Source organism: Drosophila subpulchrella, chromosome 3L, assembly GCF_014743375.2.
Source record: "Drosophila subpulchrella strain 33 F10 #4 breed RU33 chromosome 3L, RU_Dsub_v1.1 Primary Assembly, whole genome shotgun sequence".
In the NCBI taxonomy this organism is placed as follows: domain Eukaryota; kingdom Metazoa; phylum Arthropoda; class Insecta; order Diptera; family Drosophilidae; genus Drosophila; species Drosophila subpulchrella.
In genome coordinates, this window is record NC_050612.1 from 11984405 (window position 1) to 12003123 (window position 18719).

Here is an 18719-nt window from a genome sequence, read left to right on the forward strand (position 1 = left end):
AAATATACCAAAAATCCCAACCACTTTTAGTATTTTGGCGCCCTGTTGAATGCCACGTTTGAAAAATACCAAATGAAGATGAGAGTTGCCATATCGATTTGCTATTTTGTTAGAGATGGTACTATTTGAAATTTGGCGCGTTCTTATAATACACTCGCCAAAAAAACTCGCAAACCTTCCCATTTTAAACAATTATTTAAGTTACCAAGAATTAAACACACCACTTTGTTGTCTGTATTACGTATTATTTGCTTGTTTATTTCTCATGTGTTACAATTGCAGTTACAATTTTAGCATAAAACTCTCTTGTTGATTAGCCGAACGAGCGGTAAACCTTCTCAAATATGGCAGATTACAATACTCTGATGTATCCTCTCGTTTCCTTCCAGTTTCTCTCTTAGAACATACAAACTAGCAAGCAACTTGCAGCAGGTACGTTGAGGGGCCTTGTTAATAACCGTTTAGAACTAGTACATAGTCTTACAATTAGTTAAGATATAAGTGGTTTATACGTTTCTATAGATATTTTCTCGTCTCTGGCTGAAGGATCCCCCAAATCAAACCGTATATAACAAAAATGGATCAGTATCGCTGGCTCTCGCGATCCGAATATTTTCCACTCAGCTTGCTGACCGAATAGCGATCGGAGTAGGCATCATACTTGTCCGCCTTGTAGTTGATCTCCTGCGGCGTGTATCCAATATTCTTCTGCCAGTGCCGTGTCCAATAGAGATCCTCGTTTCGCACCTGTGAGGGCGTCTTGGCGTCCCGGAACACATAGACACAATAGATCATGCAGCCGATCAGCGTGAGGAAGCCGAAGACCAGGAACACGATGCCCAGGATCCACACATATAGCGGTTCGTAGAACTGCACCACGATTACGAATCCCAGGGTGACCAGGATCAGCCCCAAGTTCAGCAGCAGCATCAGACAGCACACGCCCTTGACATTCGGACAAAATGGGTTCGGGGCGGACATGGTCTCAATCTTGGCGCCCCTCCTGGTTGTCGAGCGGCCACTCCGTCCGGTCTTAGCAGTGCTGGCCACCGAATAGACACTTCGTGGAGCTCCCCGCGATACTGGCCGCTGGCTGTAGCGACTGCAATGGAAAGGGATCGATTAGTACCTCTTAAAGTATATATTATCTAGGTATAACTATTAAGTAGTAAAGTTCGATTTGCGTCATGGTCCCCCCGTCCAAACCACAAGACCTAAAATTCTGGATCTTCAATCGTGTCATAGAGTAGGTGTACACTAAGAAAGGGTTTGGAGATATTTTGATCCGAAAGACACCTAGGATCCTTAAAGATCCCAACATGGTGTATGGAAAATTGAATTTATACCTCCGTTTTTAACTAAAAGAGCCGGTAAACGGATCTTGTGACTTGCCTGATCTCGGAGGGCGCCTTGTAGGCGGCACTGGTGACATAGATGTCGCTGCCGGCATCCCCGGCCTGATCGTAGCTCAGGGCGGACGGAGCACGCGGTGGCTGCCGCGTGGGCGGTGGACCGCTTAGCGAGCGGGGTCCTCCGTTGTCCGGCGAACTGGATAGGCCCATCTGACTGTGGCTGTAGCTGCTCTGCAGGTGCTGGTGGTGGCCATTAGAGGAGGAGGAGCGCTTCTTGCGCGACGGATTGTACTGCGGCGAGATGCGCTCATGGTTGAGGGTGTACTCCGAGTAGGTCCGCTCCGAGGGCGCTCGATGGGAGTGGGTCTCGTCCCCGTCGGTGGAGTAGCCCCGATTCGAGTGGACGTAGGGCGGATCCGGAGTGAGGCGACCGTGCGTGGCCACATAATGGCTGCCCTTCAACCTGTAATTGGATCGCAAATGTTATCGCCGATTGGCTGCTAAGTGGCGCATCCGCGACTCACTTCTTCACTTGTCTCTCGTGCATCCTGTATATCTCTTCCCCCGGCTGTATCTGTATCTTCTGCTGGCTCTTCTCTTCTTCCTCGGCTGATTGACTGCTAATGGACAATGGACCCGACTAGCAATTCCTCGAGGTGCCTGCAATGGGGATATAAAACAAACACACGATGAGCTCGGCTTCATGGCAATTAGCTTTTAGCTTTTAGTTTTTAGCTTCACTTTATCGGACAGCTTAGAACTTTTAATTAGAGCGATGAAAGTTTTATTTGGCTGCACTTGTGGACTGCACCCATATTCGATACAATAACTAGTTCTATTGGATTTCAGAAAAGTAACGCAAAAAGACTTTTATGGCTTAGTGTTCTGTGCTCGTAAAAGTTTTATAGTAAAATATTTATTATTACTACACTCAAATTGAAAAACACCCCCTGGGCCATAAAAATCAAGTTATGAAAATATAACATCTAGGCCAGGTGTAAATACTTAAAAAGAATCGTTTTAGAAAATACCTATTTTTACCACTGTAAACTTAAAAAAGGTAATATGGCTTACATAGTATTATTATTTTTTATTTATCCCCAGGCAAGCGTGGGTGTTAATTGAAATCCAAGACAAAGGATCATAAACAAAAAGGTCTTTCGATAAGCCTTAAGACGACAGAGAATGCCATTAATTCTTTTTTGCAATCAAAACAGACCCTCTTTTACGCCTTGCATAACTTATATCAATTTATGGTTCTTCAGCGAAGGACACACCCAGCTTTATGATTGGAACTGCAGTTCGTTGCACTTTCCTCGACGTCCCGTTAAATTCGCCCCCATACCTTAAATCCCGCCCCACCGCAGCCACTCAAAAAGTTGGAGAAATTCGTTCTTTCAAGTTCATGGCAGGGAAATTGAAGTTGCCCGTCCTTCGTCGCCGTTCGCCAGCAATTTGTCACTTGGTCACGTAGTGCTCGGTTCTGGGTGCGTCACTCCAGCCGAGGTGACAGTTGACGAAGGGAGCGCCAGCGGGTTAAGGGCAAACTGGTTCCACCAGCCGCAAACTTAATCTCTGCCTGATGTTCCCATGAATCGGTTTACGCACCCTGGCTTCTCATAAATCACTACTTTTATGACACTCGAATATGTCAATCAACAGGTTACATGTTTAAAGGCAAAAGTGTATTACTTATTTTAAGTTTTCTTAAAAAAAATTATAAGTTATAACTGCGTATTGATTCATTCATTCTAGAAAGTATTATAGGGAACCTGTATTATTGTTTAAAAACACATATTTGAATAAAGCTCTCTTTATATTTCTCATGTATTTAAGAAGGTTAGGTAACATCTCCAAAAAATATAATATAATGAATAGATTTATAAAAAATAACATTATTCGCTTAGTGTATCATTAAAGACTTGAAAAACATCAGATCTATTTATGACATTCGAATATGTCAATCAAAAATGGCCTTATATGTACACGAAAGCAAGAGTTCTTCTTACTATTAGGTAGGTTTTTCAAAAAGTTTTAACGAACCTGTTTGAGAAAACTGTCCATAAAAATCAGCTTTTTACGACATTTGAATGTGTCAATCATGACCAATTCTAATGAGGTACTTTTTCGGTGGGGAATTTTTCAATGAAATCTGCCTGGCAAATGTGTTTATAATTTGCCAGCTTCTCTTGCAGCATATCATTAACGCCTGGCAGCTGATAAAATTGAGTTATTGCCTCGATTAGGCCAATTAAAGAGTGTCGTTATCTAGGCAGTTGGCCTGCTAGCATGGGTCCTCCAGCTCCTTTTCTTCCTCCTTACTTACGAACTCGGCTTTAAGGTACCGCGACCAGCCTTCTTATTATTTCAGCTGAAGCCAATTTCTGAGTGCATTTACATTTGGGCCCTGCCCGGCGGTCAATCGCGATACAATTGTCAGTTGGGGATCTGGATCTGTGGATCTGTGTGGGTCTCTTTGCGGTTCGGTTCGGTTTCGGTTAGGCCCGGTCCGGTTCGGTCCTCTCACAGCAAACTTTCAAGTTCAATGCGGCGATTTCAGCGCCTGGGGACCCGCACACACACAGAAATGTACACACACCACATTTATGGTGTGGGCGGTAACGTCGTCAAATGAAAAATCGAATTGGGGATTGGGGGATTGGTGGTAGGGTGTTTGGAAAGAGCGACCCTTTCATCTGGTCATGGCCCTGTGTGGTCCCAATGGCTCTGGGTTGGATTTGTGCCCGTCCAAAGCCCGCTCTCTACTTGCAAGCCAGTATTGCTGATTTCTGACCACTTCTATCACTTGGCGGCCATCAAAGACGGAGCGACTTGGTACTCCCATGCGTCGGATTTCCACTCCGCACATTGATTTGTTTATGCGGTTTTTGGGGTTTGTTTTGTTAGGCCTGTCGCCTTAAAGCCTTTTCCTTTTGCGGCGTTGGCAAATGGAATGCGAATGCCATTAAAAATGTGTTTGCTCTCGCATTTACCTTGGCACTGCGAGGCCTTAACATTTAACGCCACATAAACAGCCTTAATAAACCGTGAAAGTCCCGAGAACTCACTCGAGAGCATCGTTATCTCTGAGGACAAAATATAAATATACTATACTTATAAGAAGGTACTAACTATATATACACCGAAAAATCCATAAAAATATCTCGTTTAGATAATAATATACATTGACTAAAGTAAAAGTACACTGTTACTCAACTTAAACTGTGATAAAATCATATTACAATAAAAAGGGGACTAATATGGCTAAAAACACTTCGATATTTGTACTATAAAAGTCTCTCATTAGAATGTACTTTTGTAAAAGTTAAGAGTTTTTATAGTTGACTTTAATCGGAAATAAACTATCTTAAACATTTAAGATATTTGTATTTTAAGAACCTTCCAAAGGAATATTTTTTTTTTATAAAAAATCAAATGATTCATATTCAACGTTGGTGACAAGGAATAAATTGTTTCAAGGAAGATCAAAATCAATAATCAATTTAAATTTTTTTTGCAGTGTACTATCTGTTTTTGCCCCATCGCTCGTAAAGCTTTTTAGATGGTCCAGGTTACACGAGATTTGCATTTTGTCGTTCGACCGTTAAAGAGGTGGCGCCTCCGCCATTGTCTTCGATGGATTTCACCACTTTCGCTGCTTCCGCCGTCGCAGTGGCAACAATGGGTTAAGAGCGGAAGTCGTTGCCAGCGAAAACGAGAAGTTAATTCGCGGCAATTTGTGTGTAACACTAACGCCCAGGTGAGAAACACAGGGCATGAAACGAGGGGATTGACCACAGAAATGCACTCCACTTCGTTTTTGTGGTCAAGTGTCATAAAGGTTGGGCGAACGACTTGAACTTGCTGTTTGGACATTCGACCAGTACTTGTGGTCAGCATGCAAATTTCATGGCCAGAGCGCCATATTTTTCGGGGCGCGGTTTAGAAAGTTTTTTCCCCGCGATTGTAGACTGTAGATGTGCCCGGAAAACTGGGGCAAGGCATTCACTAGAACTGCAGGCCAGCAGCCTGCGACCGAAAAAAAATCTGTAACACTTAACCGCAGCCGCAGTCGGGCGCCTTTCACAAAAAAAAAACTGGGGAAGATCGGAGGATCGCAGGAGGAGGAGGAGGGTTATATGTTTGTAGGCTCCATTACCTGACCGAAAATTGCCAGTCCCAGTTTGCCAATCCGCAATCCAATAAATATCCCCACAGCGCCCCCAGAAGTCGCTAGAATAAATAATAACACACTTTACCTTGTCATTCTGCGAATTTTGAGTTTCTTATAACATGCATTGTACCATTACCATTCGATATGATTGCGCAGTAAGTGATATTTTAATATCCATAACTCAGCATTGTTTTCGGTTTACTATTTGAGTCAGGAAAGAATGTAAGCGGAACTTGTGAGTTCAAAAAATAATTGGGTTCTCAACAATCTATTTTATAATGGTCTTTGTAAATGTGTAGACAAAATATTTGTTAAGTTGATCACATTTTTTCTAATCTAAATCTGAATAACATTTTTTCCAATACAAATTTGAGAGTTTCCCTGCCAAGCATACAAAAGTCGTAAAACTTTTAAAATGCATTTGAGGAACCATTGCTTTTTATCGTTATCTGTCGAGTCGTTAAAAGCGCAAAAGTTAGGATACCACTGGGAATTTATGAATATTCAAATTAGATCAGAAACATAAAATGCGTTGGGAGAAAACACCCGTGCTTAATTGCGCACCACCATTAACTTTAGCTGCATGTTTTCGATAATCAGCATAAAATTTGATTGCATTGTTTAGAGTCACAGACTGGATGCTGATTTGCCTCGGTCTTTAAACTGGCTTTGCAAGCGGTCTCCTCGGATATATGCTACCTCTATATATATACCGTCTGTGGTCTCGTCTCCGATCTTAGACATTAAGTAGCCATGTCTGCCGCGCGTTAATCGCTTTTAATTGCTAAATTACGCGCTGCATGGCCGACATTGCGACGAGGGTCTGGAAGATACATATATAGCTCTATATATATGCCTATGTCTTCGCAAATGGGGCTTAGAGTCTGATGCTGGGAGCCGGAGACACGGCTGAGGCTGTTAACACTCCAAAGAGCCGAAGATCTGGGACTGGCCAACACTAATGCGTGTAATTAGCCGCAAAAAAAGCGGCAAGACCACTTAACTGATTTATTAAAACGTTTTTCCATTAAATTTTTAACCCTGCAGGCTATTAAAGACACAACACAGACGTAGAAAGAGGCCGCCGCGGAGCGAGGGGCATTCCGAAAAGGGCGCGCAGACTTGAAAAATGAGCAGCGTTTAAAATTATTCAGTTCCCGGTACGATGGGCAAGATCCTGGACTCCCGATATATACATATAAATTTGTTACCATATACCATCATATATTATTCATAAGGCATTGTCATTGGCCCAAGGAAACAAAGTTCTGGCAAAAGTTTTTGGCCAACTATCGGGGGTAAAACTTTTAACGGACATGTTGTTCAATTCCACCGTGGCAATTTCAAAGCGACCCATGGTAATCCAACAAGTTGGTCGAAAAATTCAAATGGGCGGTCAGTTGGCAAAACATTTTGACAACGACAATGGCCGTGCAGCAAATGGCAACCCGTAAACCCATGCGAAAACCCCAAAAACCTAAGCCCCCCAAACTTTCTAGCCATAAATGCTTGCTCACGTCGTCGACGGTCTTTTGGCCAAAAGGCAAGGGAACGAAATTAATTATGGCCAAGTGCGGCATTGGGCGATGAAAGTGCGATAAAGATGCCATATTTCTATTATTAATTTCTTACACATTTATTCCGTCGTTTGATGTTGCGCTGTGCCAAGTAAGCCATTATAATCAATGGCCAACAATGCTGGCCAAAAAGCTTAACAAAAAAAAGAGAATCGAACAGAAACGGACTTGGAAAGAAGGTTACAATTGGCGTCGTTGTTGTGTGGGCAAACAATATTAAATCTCAACACTCGTGCGGAGAAAGTTGACTTAACGGCCTAAGCTAAGGCCACATCCTCCAAAACCCCCCTTGCCATTCAATTTTTCCCTTGATTCTTTTTTTTTGCAAGCTCACTTTAAAAACAACAAAAATTGTTTACAACACTTTGGTGTTTTGTTTTTGGTTTAGCTCCGCCTTGGGTTCTGCAATTGTGGCAGCCACTAGCCAAAGCAAATGAAGCCGTTGGCCATCTGTTGTTCGGTGGCCCAGAGCCAATGAAGTGGGCAAGCAAGGTGTCCGGAGGAAGGTCCCTTTTTCGACTGCGTCACGTTTGCCACATCAATTTCAATCAACCTGACCCCGTCTTACGCCCTTTTTCTCTTTCTGCGAACGGAATTCCAAGTGCTTCAACTACACACATATGACTCTATCTATGCGACCCGTTCTTCACATCAAACGCAACAGTTGTCGGGGCTTCGTAATCTCTATGGTTCGGATTGTCTTTGGGTTCCCAACTCTATAAAACAGTTAGACTCAAGGGCTAAGCAGTTGAGCTCGCATACTTTAAAAACAAAGGTCCGGGATGATTTGAAGAATTGGGGAAACACCTTTAAGCGCCCAAAGTTAACCATCATTGTTCTATTTTTACTGTGAGATCAAGATAATCTGCTGACAGAAAAACATTTTTATTGATTTTAAAAGATATTTTATCTTGGGAAAAAGAATACATTGTTAAGCTTTTCTCTCACGTTCAAAGAAAACGTAGCTCTACAGTTTTAGATTAAAACCATTAATGAGTAAAGCCAAACAAAAATTTAATAAGAATCAACAATGTGTTTTTAGTAATTAAACTTTAGATAACTTTTGATCTTATCTTTCTCTGTATAATGTTATTATAAACATATTTTAAGTTTGGTTAGTTTTGGCGATAAAATATAGGTACATTTTCCCTAAAAGTCATACATATTAGATCAATACCTTATAGAGTATTTTTTATAAATAGGTGTCGTTTCATTTACTTTTAACGTTGTCCATGATTTAAACTTTGCCAAGAAAACTTTAACTTTTAGATCAAAAACATATAAGAGGTGCCTCTATAATCATTCTATCGTAAAAACAAATAACAACCAATAATTGCTTTTGATAGCAAGAGCATCCATAACTTAAGTGTCTCTATTCCTGGCTTTCATCACCATTCTGTATCAATATGCGAAGGGCACTCCTCGCCATTCGCACTTCATTAGCACACTTTTCCAGCATGGTATGGTTATGTGGGCGCCTGCTGTTTCCCCTTCTGGGTTAATGGTGTCGCCTTCCGGCATAATTGCACTCCAGTGAAATATGTACGAGATCGTCAGGTGTCTCCACTTATTCAGTGCTATTCAGTACTGCTCAGTTCTAACTTCTAACTGCGTTCTTGAATCCGCGTGGATTTCTATCTGTGGCGCACGGTCTAAATGGCACCCAAAACAATGCGCATAATAAATATTCTTGGCGGCGGTTTTTTTGGGGTAAGGTGGTGGCTCGGTGGTTCGGTTTTAGTGGTTTTAGTCGGGGCTGCTGTGTGTCGGTAAACCTGTTCGGCTTATTTATGGGCAGTCAGCCAAGGCAGTAGGGAACCCAAATGTATCTGTATCTGTTTGACTGCATGCCACCGCCGTACCGTTATAACTTTTGTTTTTGCCCCTGTGTGCCTCTTTTCTTTTTCGGCTGCGGCCTGTGCACATAATTCGGTTTCATTAATAGTTCAAATAACTGCACAAGTGCCTCGGCGAGCCATCAAAGGCAGACACACTCGTACCCACAGTGCGCCATTTTTACGACCCCATAAAGCTGGTGGCTGCTGTAATCTATTGATCTACAGACTTTCATAAAGATCGAATTACAAACGAGCAACGGAATGCAAATACAGTCAAAATTCCCTAAGACAGTACTTTTGAATTCTAAATTGTGAAAGGCAACATAATGTAGTAGAGTAGCCAAGAACATTAAGAAACACGAAAAATTATACCAAATTAATTTGTTTTCCAAATATCTGACTATAAATGTTTTTCTTGCTTCCGTTTAATGACACTAGTTCATTAAGATATAACCATAAAAGAGTTGCATGTGCAAAGAAACGTTTGGATATTTTTTAAAAACTAGTTCTTTGCTAAATTACTTCCTGAATTAAATTAAACAAAAATACTAGAATCCTAAAGGTTATATTGAAATTAGTAAGATTTAAGTACCATAAAAATTGATAAGACTGTTAAAATATATACACGTTCCTAAAAATAATTCCCAACCAGAGGAACCTTTGAAAGAGTTATAAAAAGGTTGATTTTAGAGAATTTGAGAGATTTGACTTTGTAGATTCTATTGGAATCGTTGATTAAGCCGTTAACATATTTGCGTTTCTAAAAAGAATTCATAACCACAGTATCGTTATAAAGAGTTTTATTTTAGTTTTGATTTTGAATGATTTAAGTTCTATTAAAATTGCAAATTAAACTGCTAAAATAAATACGTTCCTTTAAATAAATACCAACAAGTGAAACCTTTCAAAGAATTATAAAGACGTTTATTTTAGAGAATCTACCCTGTAGTTGTGGCTTGGTTTCGAACTGCTACATTAATTTCGGTTGCACAACTGGCAAGTTGACAACAATGTCTGTAGGTACACTTGACCAGGAAAAAAAGTGGAAACAAATAAGAGTAGACCTTAAATATCAAGTAATATGCCAATGCGGCGGCAATCGACACATGAGCATATATGCAAACTCGAGACCCGAAGACCAGATCGTGGCTCTACATCCACGTCCACATCCACATCCCCGTGCCTAGCATCCCGGGCCTTTGGTGTCCGCCTTGGCCAGTTTCCATCGCCATCGGTTTCCCACGCTAGGCTGCAGCTGCTCCGATCGCGGCGGATTGGAGTGGATTGTGGATTGGATCGATGGCGATGTCGAGAATGCCCAGTTGGTGGCTGATACCAGTATTCTAATGCGCCCGGGACACGGATAGAGATTAATTAATATTGCAACTCGTTAAGTGGCGCACAGGCTTTTTGCAATTCATTGTTTCACAATTATTTCGTGGCATGGCGGAAATTCACAGCAGCCGTTTTTTCTCCTTTCAGGAACTCTTTTTAGGTTTCCTAAACAAACAAAAAACCGAACTAAAGTTAATTATCGCCTAATGTTTGCATGACATAGCCCCAGTAATCTTTGTATTATGTGAACACCGATGACGCGACTCTAGCGATAAAGATGATGACCATAGAAGAAAATAAACTAAATATGTTGAACTTAACGAATGTCCGCTAAATATCAAACACAATCTTGAGAGTTTTTTGGCTTTTGTTGTCGGCTATTTGTATTATAAGTTTTTCTCCATTCAGTTTGTTAGTTTGTTTTTTGCCTTGCCGTCAAGGTCTTTTGGCGGCAAACGCAGACAGCGATTTATGAGAGGGGTGTTGCCTTTTATAATTCGACAAAGTTATTTGGCCCGTTGATGTTGTATAATATTTGCCTTTGCTCGGAATACATGTATAATTTCGAAGCCACTCATCTTGGCTACGTGGAAGATCTGTGGGGGCGTGGATATAGCCTCTGAGAAAATGCTTTAATGTCAAGTGGGGCTCACAGAATTTCGGTTGGCTGGCATTGTTAGGACCTAAGGCTTAAGGCACTCGAGAAGCCAAAAACTGTGTTTTCAACAAGTTTTTTTTCTAACTCTGTGACTGGATTGCTTCTCTGTTTTGGGCACATTCCATCAAATGCTTGTTCACTCAATTAGATGTTGAAACTGAGGAAACTGAGGACGTTGCCATAGCTCTGAATTTGCCTCCGATTCGGGCACATTGAATTATGGATTGAGCAGTGAAGAGGTTTTGCATATTGAGATTTGTTTATTGTTTGTCCACTTCCAATTGTTTACCAAGCCAGGCAGAACACACATCCAGTTCAAATGCGATGTGGCTATTTATAAGATCTATTTGTGGCTTTTGCTTGTGGAAACGTTTGAGCTTAAGAGAAAGGAAGTGGAAATAGCATATATTGTAACTAACTTTATTCTATTTTACTGAAAAAAAAGGTAAATAGGTTGGTTCATCCGTAATTAACAGAGACATTTCTATCATGTTATATGTTTTGTTACAAGAAACAATGCTGCTATAATTAAAAAAAAAAAATATGCAAATGAATTTAAATATATTTAAGTTTTTTCATCGATTTCTATATTAAAAGTAATAAACAGCCAAAGTAAATATTTAAATTTTAATAGTATAAATATTTTAATTTTATTTATTTCTCAGGAAATATGCAATTTTATTGAAGTTTGCTCACTGGTCCTTAATAACACCAATTCAAACACATAAAAATGCCAAAACTATATTTATATTCTACCAGTTAATATTAATATTTATTTTGGAAACTTAAGTACCTTTTTAATTCAATTTATTCCCCAAAAAATATGCAAATGAGGAGTAAACAAATATAATTAAGCCGCCAGTAATGGCGTATAAAATCGGTGATGGGAATCAAGTGAAACCCATAATTTCGGTTGAGTGATACCCTAAAAACATCTTGAGGAATTCGAATCTGGCCGAGCTTGGCTGCCTGCACATTCAGCAATTGGCGGCCAAAACCGGTTGGCATCACTGATTCAATAAGCATTCAACTTAGCATCGATCTGCGAGTCGATCGCTGATTTATATAGCCCGACTGCAGCCGCGGAATGTCAGATACTTTTTTGTATAATTTGCACGCAATGAGTGTGCAAGCGACACGAGGCATTAATTACACGGGTACATGTGTGATGACATCATAGTCATCTGTCGGTTTGCAGATTTCAATTGCATACGCTCTCAAATGTCAAATGAAAGTTGCAGCTAGTTTTCAAATTCGTACCTGCATAATAGTTGGTTGGGTGTTTTTTCCATCGAATTTTTTTTTTGTCTGTCAGTTTCACACGCAAACACTAAAGATGAGAAGATTGCGAAAGCTGGAAGTCTGTAGATAGTAACTAAGCTTTATGTAACCGACTTGCTCAGGGTGATTAGCTCTGATTGATTTGCGCTTTTTGATGGTCGTTGAGCATTTGCATATGCGCTCTATCTTGTGGCTTGGAACCAAGCCAATGATTCGCTGATTTTCGCTCAACACGTATACGCACCGTGTGCAGCTGCAAATTGGCCGTTTAAAACCTGTCTGACCAATAAACCGCACAAGACGCCTTACGTAACTTTCGCTGCATCTCGCGAATTACGCCTGTGACCATGAGCAATCTTGTGGTACCAAAAAGTTATCATCGCCAACTCTAATTGTTACCGAATTTGGCGCAATCACGAATACACAACTATGTACAACTCCATGGTGACCCCAAAAACCCCGGCACAATAAGAGACACCGAAAATTATCATTATTATCAAAACATTGTCATCAAAAAAAAAAGAAGTAAGGAAAAATAAAGAGAAAAACTAGAAACACTTGGCCGCTGGCGTTGGTTTTGAATTTCTAGATGTTGCTGTTGTCCGTGCAACTTTTATTGGATGGCAAGCGTGCTAAGCATGGCTGGCTTTTAAGCATAAACATCGCCAGCGGCGAAGACACGAAAAAACAAGGAAGAACGCTATAGTCGAGTACCTCGACTATCAGATACCCGTTACTCAGCTAAAGGGACCAAAGGAAAATGGAGATATGCAAGCAGCAAATGCGCCACCTACCGGCGGTAGACAGATTTAAGCGTTGTGGGCATTAGAGTGGGCGTGGCAAAGTTTTTTTTAAATCAATCGATAGGTATTGACGAGACCAATACATTTAAGTTAAAATTTTTTATCTAGCACGAAAATTGTGGGCGCCACAGGCTTGGGCGGTTTGTGGGCGTTAGAGTGGGCGTGGCAAACTTTTTTTTAAATCAATCGATAGGTATTGACGAGACCAATACATTTCAGTTTAAATTTTTTATCTACCATGAAAATTGTGGGCGCCACAGACTTGGGCGGTTTGTGGGCGTTGGAGTGGGCGTGGCATATTCGCGTAATAAACTTGCGCTGCGCTCAAGCCTACGGAATCTAAATCTGAAATCTCGTTTCTCTATCTTTGATATTTTCCGAGATATCCGCGTTCATATTTACGATTTTTTGAAGTTTGTGGGCAGTTTGTGGGCGTTAAAGTGGGCGTGGCAAACTTTTTTTTAGGTCAGTCGGTAGGTATTGATGAGAACAATACATTTCAGTTAAAATTTTTGTTCTAGCATCAAAACTGTAGGAGCCACAGTTTTGGGCGGTTTGTGGGCGTTAGAGTGGGCGTGGCACTCTTTTGAAACAAACTTGCGCTGCGCAGGAATCTCAGGAATCTGCATGCCTAATCCCAGTATTGTAGCTCTTATAGTTTCCAAGATCTCAGCGTTCATACGGACAGACGGACAGACGGACAGACGGACAGACGGACAGACGGACAGACGGACAGACGGACAGACGGACAGACGGACATGGCTAGATCGACTCGGCTAGTGATCCTGATCAAGAATATATATACTTTATGGGGTCGGAAACGCTTCCTTCTGCCTGTTACATACTTTCCGACGAATCTAGTATACCCTTTTACTCTACGAGTAACGGGTATAATAATACAGAAGAAAAATTGCCAAGACGAAACCAAACCAAACTAAAAACGAACTCAAACCCCGAACCCAAACCGAAAAGCAAGTTCTGTTATGCACAGTGGGTTGCATGGGCAGGAAAATAAAAAAAAAAACCATAACTATGGGAGCTGCAGATATGCTTTAGATAAACCACCAGCCATTTGAATACGCTTTTCATTGTGCTGACGCTTGCGATATGGATGGTATCGTTAGGTAAGGGCTTATGTCAAGGCACTTCCCTGTATTTTCGTGATGGCGATTGTCATTCGGGGAAAAAGAGAAAGCAATAAATTAAATGCACATAAAGCCATTAAATTTCACTCATTGATCCATTTGGTATTGGCATTTGTACTGGTCCTGGTGTCGCCTAAAGGCAATTCCACAGATTGCAGTTTGCTGCCAAATGACCAAAGTGCCTTTTCACTCGAATTTTCACCCGGGTTCCTTACTGGGTACAAACTGCTCGGTCTGTTTGGTCTGTTGACAAATGACATAAGCACTCCACTCCATTCCGGCCATCGAAAGGCGAACAAACTGTGTGTGCTGGCCACAAAAGAGCGAATCATGCTCGTATAAGGCCGCCGTTTGGCTGACATTTTCAGGGTCAACCGGTGCGTAATCGATGGAATCACCGAATCGTCGAACCACCAAAGAACCGCCCCCGCAAACCGTTCACAGTTCAGTGTGTTGAGGAAATCGAAACCGAAGGTGGAAGACAACCTTAAGATGCTCAAAATGCAATTCCACTGAGCCAAAAAAACAAATTGATGGCAAATAAACAAGTTGAGAGTGCACTGCAAAAATGGAAAGTGTAAAAATGTTCTTTCATTAAAGATAAAGTACTTTTTGAAGTATATATTTCATTTATATTGTTTTACGTTGATGCACTATGGGAAGTACAAGCAAGTGGTTTAATAATATTTAGCGCAGGAATCATTTTAAAATAAAAACAAATTTGTGAACTCTAATTTGAATTTGTTTTAAACCAAGTTTCCTAATTTTTGAAACCTATTTTTATGATTATCCCAAGTATAGAAAGAATATTTCTATCCCTCAGTTTTTCCCTCTGTAAACCCGTCTATGCATCCACACAACTTCCTCTATATCTCTCCATATATATGGGAATGTATTCCACGGCACGGCTGTGGGCTTAAAAATAAAAAAAAATACAAAAAACTGGCTTACCTTCTCTCCTCATTGTTATACTGTTGAACTGGCGTTGGTATTGTTTCGTTTATTTATTGTTAACGCTTTTTGCCAGCCAGTGCGACAGGTTGTTAGTTTGTGGCTGCGGTACACATTTCATTACACTTCACTTGGCTGCTGCACCGAAAGCCGAAAAACAAACAGATGTGGGGAAATATTAAAAAATATTAATATAAATAAAGGCGATGACGTCGTCTCCATCGGAGATATGCAAATGCGTTGGTGTCTGTGACTGTGCCTGTGTGTGTGGGCCAAAAACCTTTACTGGTTCTGGCCAAAATGCCAGCCAACACGTTAGTACATGGAATAGATCGCGAGGTGTATGATATAATCGGAGCCATGAATGAATGAATGAAAGGCGTTGCAGCTTCTCCCAAGTTGGCTCGAATCGGCCCAAACACAATGGCCAAGACTCCCAATAGACTTCGGAACTCGTCTAACTAAGCTCAAATCTTCTCGGCCTAAGCTCGATTTTTCTTTTTGCTTTTTTTTGTTTTTTGCGGCGGCACAGCAAATTGCAGCGCCATAATGAAATCGCCCATAATCTTGGCTAAGGCTAATAATAGCAGCAGGTTTTGGAGCTGGCCAACACACACACACACACAAGCACACACTGACTTAGACACAGATACAGATGGTGAGCAAATTTGGCCAGCACTCTGTTCTGTTTTATTTTTTCTCTGGCCAGCAGATCGGGCGTAGACTTCACGCCGAAAAAATTCAAATGACACTCACGTAATCCGCTAAAAATAGTTGAATTTGCTGCGCGTTTGTATCTTTATTTTTGTTGGAGTACAACTTTGTTTTTTGCTATTGTATTGTTTGTCAATCTCGGGGATTGCAAATGCACCGCGGTCCGGGAAGAAATCGAAGCGAACGCGTCGCGATCTCGGCTCGAACTGATCGCTCGCCAGTTGCGACAATGTTCCAGCACCTGTGAGTGGTCTAAACTGGTCTAAAACACGACTCGAACCGGTTACGCTCTTGGCCAAGACAATCTCTGTGCGGCTCTGAAGCTCTTTCCCAACTTTTCTCTCTGGTTTGCGGCTGTGCCGGTCTCCGCCATCTGCACTTTGCACTTTTGGCGACTGCATTTTGTTGTCAAACTGCAAAAACTGCATTTAATAACCGTTAACCGAAACTTCTGCAACACGTGCACTCCATTTCCACACGGAAAAAAATATTGTGGTGTATAAACTTCTCGTTATCAGGTTGATAAGATAACCTAAAAGTTTTACATGACTTTGTTTTTTGATTTTATAATTTGAATAATCTCTTTTCCTTACAAGTTCCCTTTACAAAGTTTTACATGACAAAAGATTATACCTGAATATCTTTCTTCAATTTGTACAATGTGAATAATCTGTTGTCTTAATCTACTTTAAGAAAGAGAAAAGGGCCCTAACAAACTTAAGCTACTTGGTTATTATTGGAACTTTTACATTGTTTTTTATTTGTTAAGTTTTGAGGAAGGGATAAATAATTAAGGTAGATACCATAAGAAACTGTTGAATTAAAGAAAAGTATTGTTCGTATTTTAAAGAAATTTTACTAAATTAAAAAGAAAACAAAGATATTTTGATTAATGATTAGTTTAAAGTAGAGACAGAAAACCTTTGATATGAGTACTAAAGTATAATGGTGGGAAAATCAGAGTGTAAATTCAGCCCCGTTCCTTTTTATCTAGTCCTGTGCCTTAGTCTTCCTGAACTTATTATAATAGCCTGCTTATAACTTGGGATATTTCAGTTAATATCGCATCGATCAACATTCTTTCAGTGCAGTGGGAGGTCGAGTGGGAGGAGGTGACGTTACTGGGGTCGGGGGTGAGGTGCATTGGAGGCTTACTACATTAGGCTTCATTGCCTGACAGGCACCACTTTTGGCCAGCTGCCGCACGTGACTGTGCAATGCTTTTGACTGCTGACTGGAGCATTAGGGGTCAGGTCTTGCAGTTGGGTTGGGGGCATAAGTTGGGGGCTTAATTTGCATCATGTCATTAGGATGAGTGGCATCGATAATGGGGCCAGACCCCAGGCTCTCTGGGTCACTTTTCCCGAATTCCCAAAATCCACGTCGTTCAACGTTTAAGGTTGCATTTCATACTGTTGATGCTATTCAAAATGTTTACTCATGTAAATAAATATTGCATGCTGAATTTTTGCTGCTAGTTCGCGTATGCACACTTTTATATAAACGCCAGCATTATATGTATCTTTGTGCACCATAGAACATGTACAAAAATATTGCTAAAATTATTCAACAACTTTTGAACAACTTCCGTGAACGCAGTTTGCATTAGTTTATTCGGCGAGTCATAAAGGTTGAAATATAATTTGGCATCCACATTTTTGATGGAGAGTGACACAACTTTAATCAAAACTGGGCAAGCTGGAAAGGAAATTACTCATATAATTTAAATAATTATTTTTATGTTTGCGTATAAGAGATTCTCGTGGCTTCCACAAAACAATCAGATATAATTTGATATTAAATAAAGTTTAATTACAGAATGCGGATGTATATTTTTCGTAAATGTCTAACGAATTTAACAATAGTTTACTTTTATTTTTTCTTACTCTTCAGGCTGTCACACACTAACACTAATTTCTTTGTTTTTTCAGCTCAGTAGATAGCATCTTTTCGGAAGTTTGATATCTTTGATTCTGACACGAACAGGATCCTGTGCACACTTGCTTTGTCTATTTCAGGTTTCCCTGTGCCAGCACTTTTTCTACATGCACATATTTGAGATTTTTTTGTGAAATTTGTTTCAGTTCCTGGTAGTACGTTACTTTTTGTTTACTTGACGCATCAGGCGCAGCTCGAGAACGTCTGATGTTTGTTCTTTGGCACTGCAAGTCGTAAAAAGTTTTCTGTGTGCGCTCTGTGTCCTCGGCTGGTGTCATAAAAGTTGCATAAAACTGCACAGATTTTTCAAGCTGAGTGTTGTGAAAAAGTTTAGGATATGCCTTAAATACAATGCCACATCTACACGTCTGCATGTCTCATAGGATCGCTTTAACATGCCCCTTGGCACTGTCTTTAAATAGCAAGTCGTTGGTACGTCATGTGCAGGAAATGGCTTACAAAGATAAAAAAGGGTGGGAAAACGGGGGCCTCGCATGTGTCAGAATTTAATTTAGATAAAAGCTTTTCCACACTTTCACTCCAGACCTTTGACGTGCACCAGATAATGCCTCAAATCAATTCCGTAAACATTTTCCCGGCCACAACCCTGACAGCGAGACGACAATTTATTTTCATACGGCTGACGTTTGGCCTGTCGTCGGGATTGATTCTAGCTTATCAGTTGGAGAAAGTTTCAGCGAAAATTTAATGTAACCCCATTTCTTATTATCTGGACACCAGCAGAAGATCTCAGGTTTCCCGATACAATATAAAGAGCAAAACTTCAGTGATGTTGATCCAAAAAACAGGATCAAAACAGTTTAAAGAGGTAAAATAAAACGTATTTTTAATACAAATATATAAAAAGTAAATACCCCATACTTTTGTACCAAAAACAATATAAAAAGTTTTTAATAGGAAATTGCATTTATTTTTTATACAAGCGTATGAAA

General features: G+C 40.5%; 1 protein-coding gene across 2 annotated transcripts; it reads right to left on the reverse strand.

Annotated features, from left to right (window-relative positions):
* Nucleotides 1–231: 231 nt before the first annotated feature.
* On the reverse strand, nt 232–16037 carry LOC119554193. Of its 2 annotated transcripts, none has more exons than XM_037864989.1 (5): nt 15871–16037; nt 15115–15249; nt 1877–2012; nt 1393–1815; nt 232–1102 (listed from the first exon to the last, which is right to left on the reverse strand). In XM_037864989.1, the coding sequence occupies exons 3-5, from the start codon at nt 1897–1899 to the stop codon at nt 583–585; spliced, it is 966 nt and encodes a 321-aa protein (XP_037720917.1). In that variant the 5' UTR covers nt 1900–2012; nt 15115–15249; nt 15871–16037; the 3' UTR covers nt 232–582. The 2 variants fall into 2 exon arrangements, with proteins under 2 accessions (XP_037720917.1, XP_037720918.1); XM_037864990.1 differs by having other exon boundaries at nt 15115–15252.
* Between the last annotated feature and the right edge of the window lie 2682 nt (nt 16038–18719).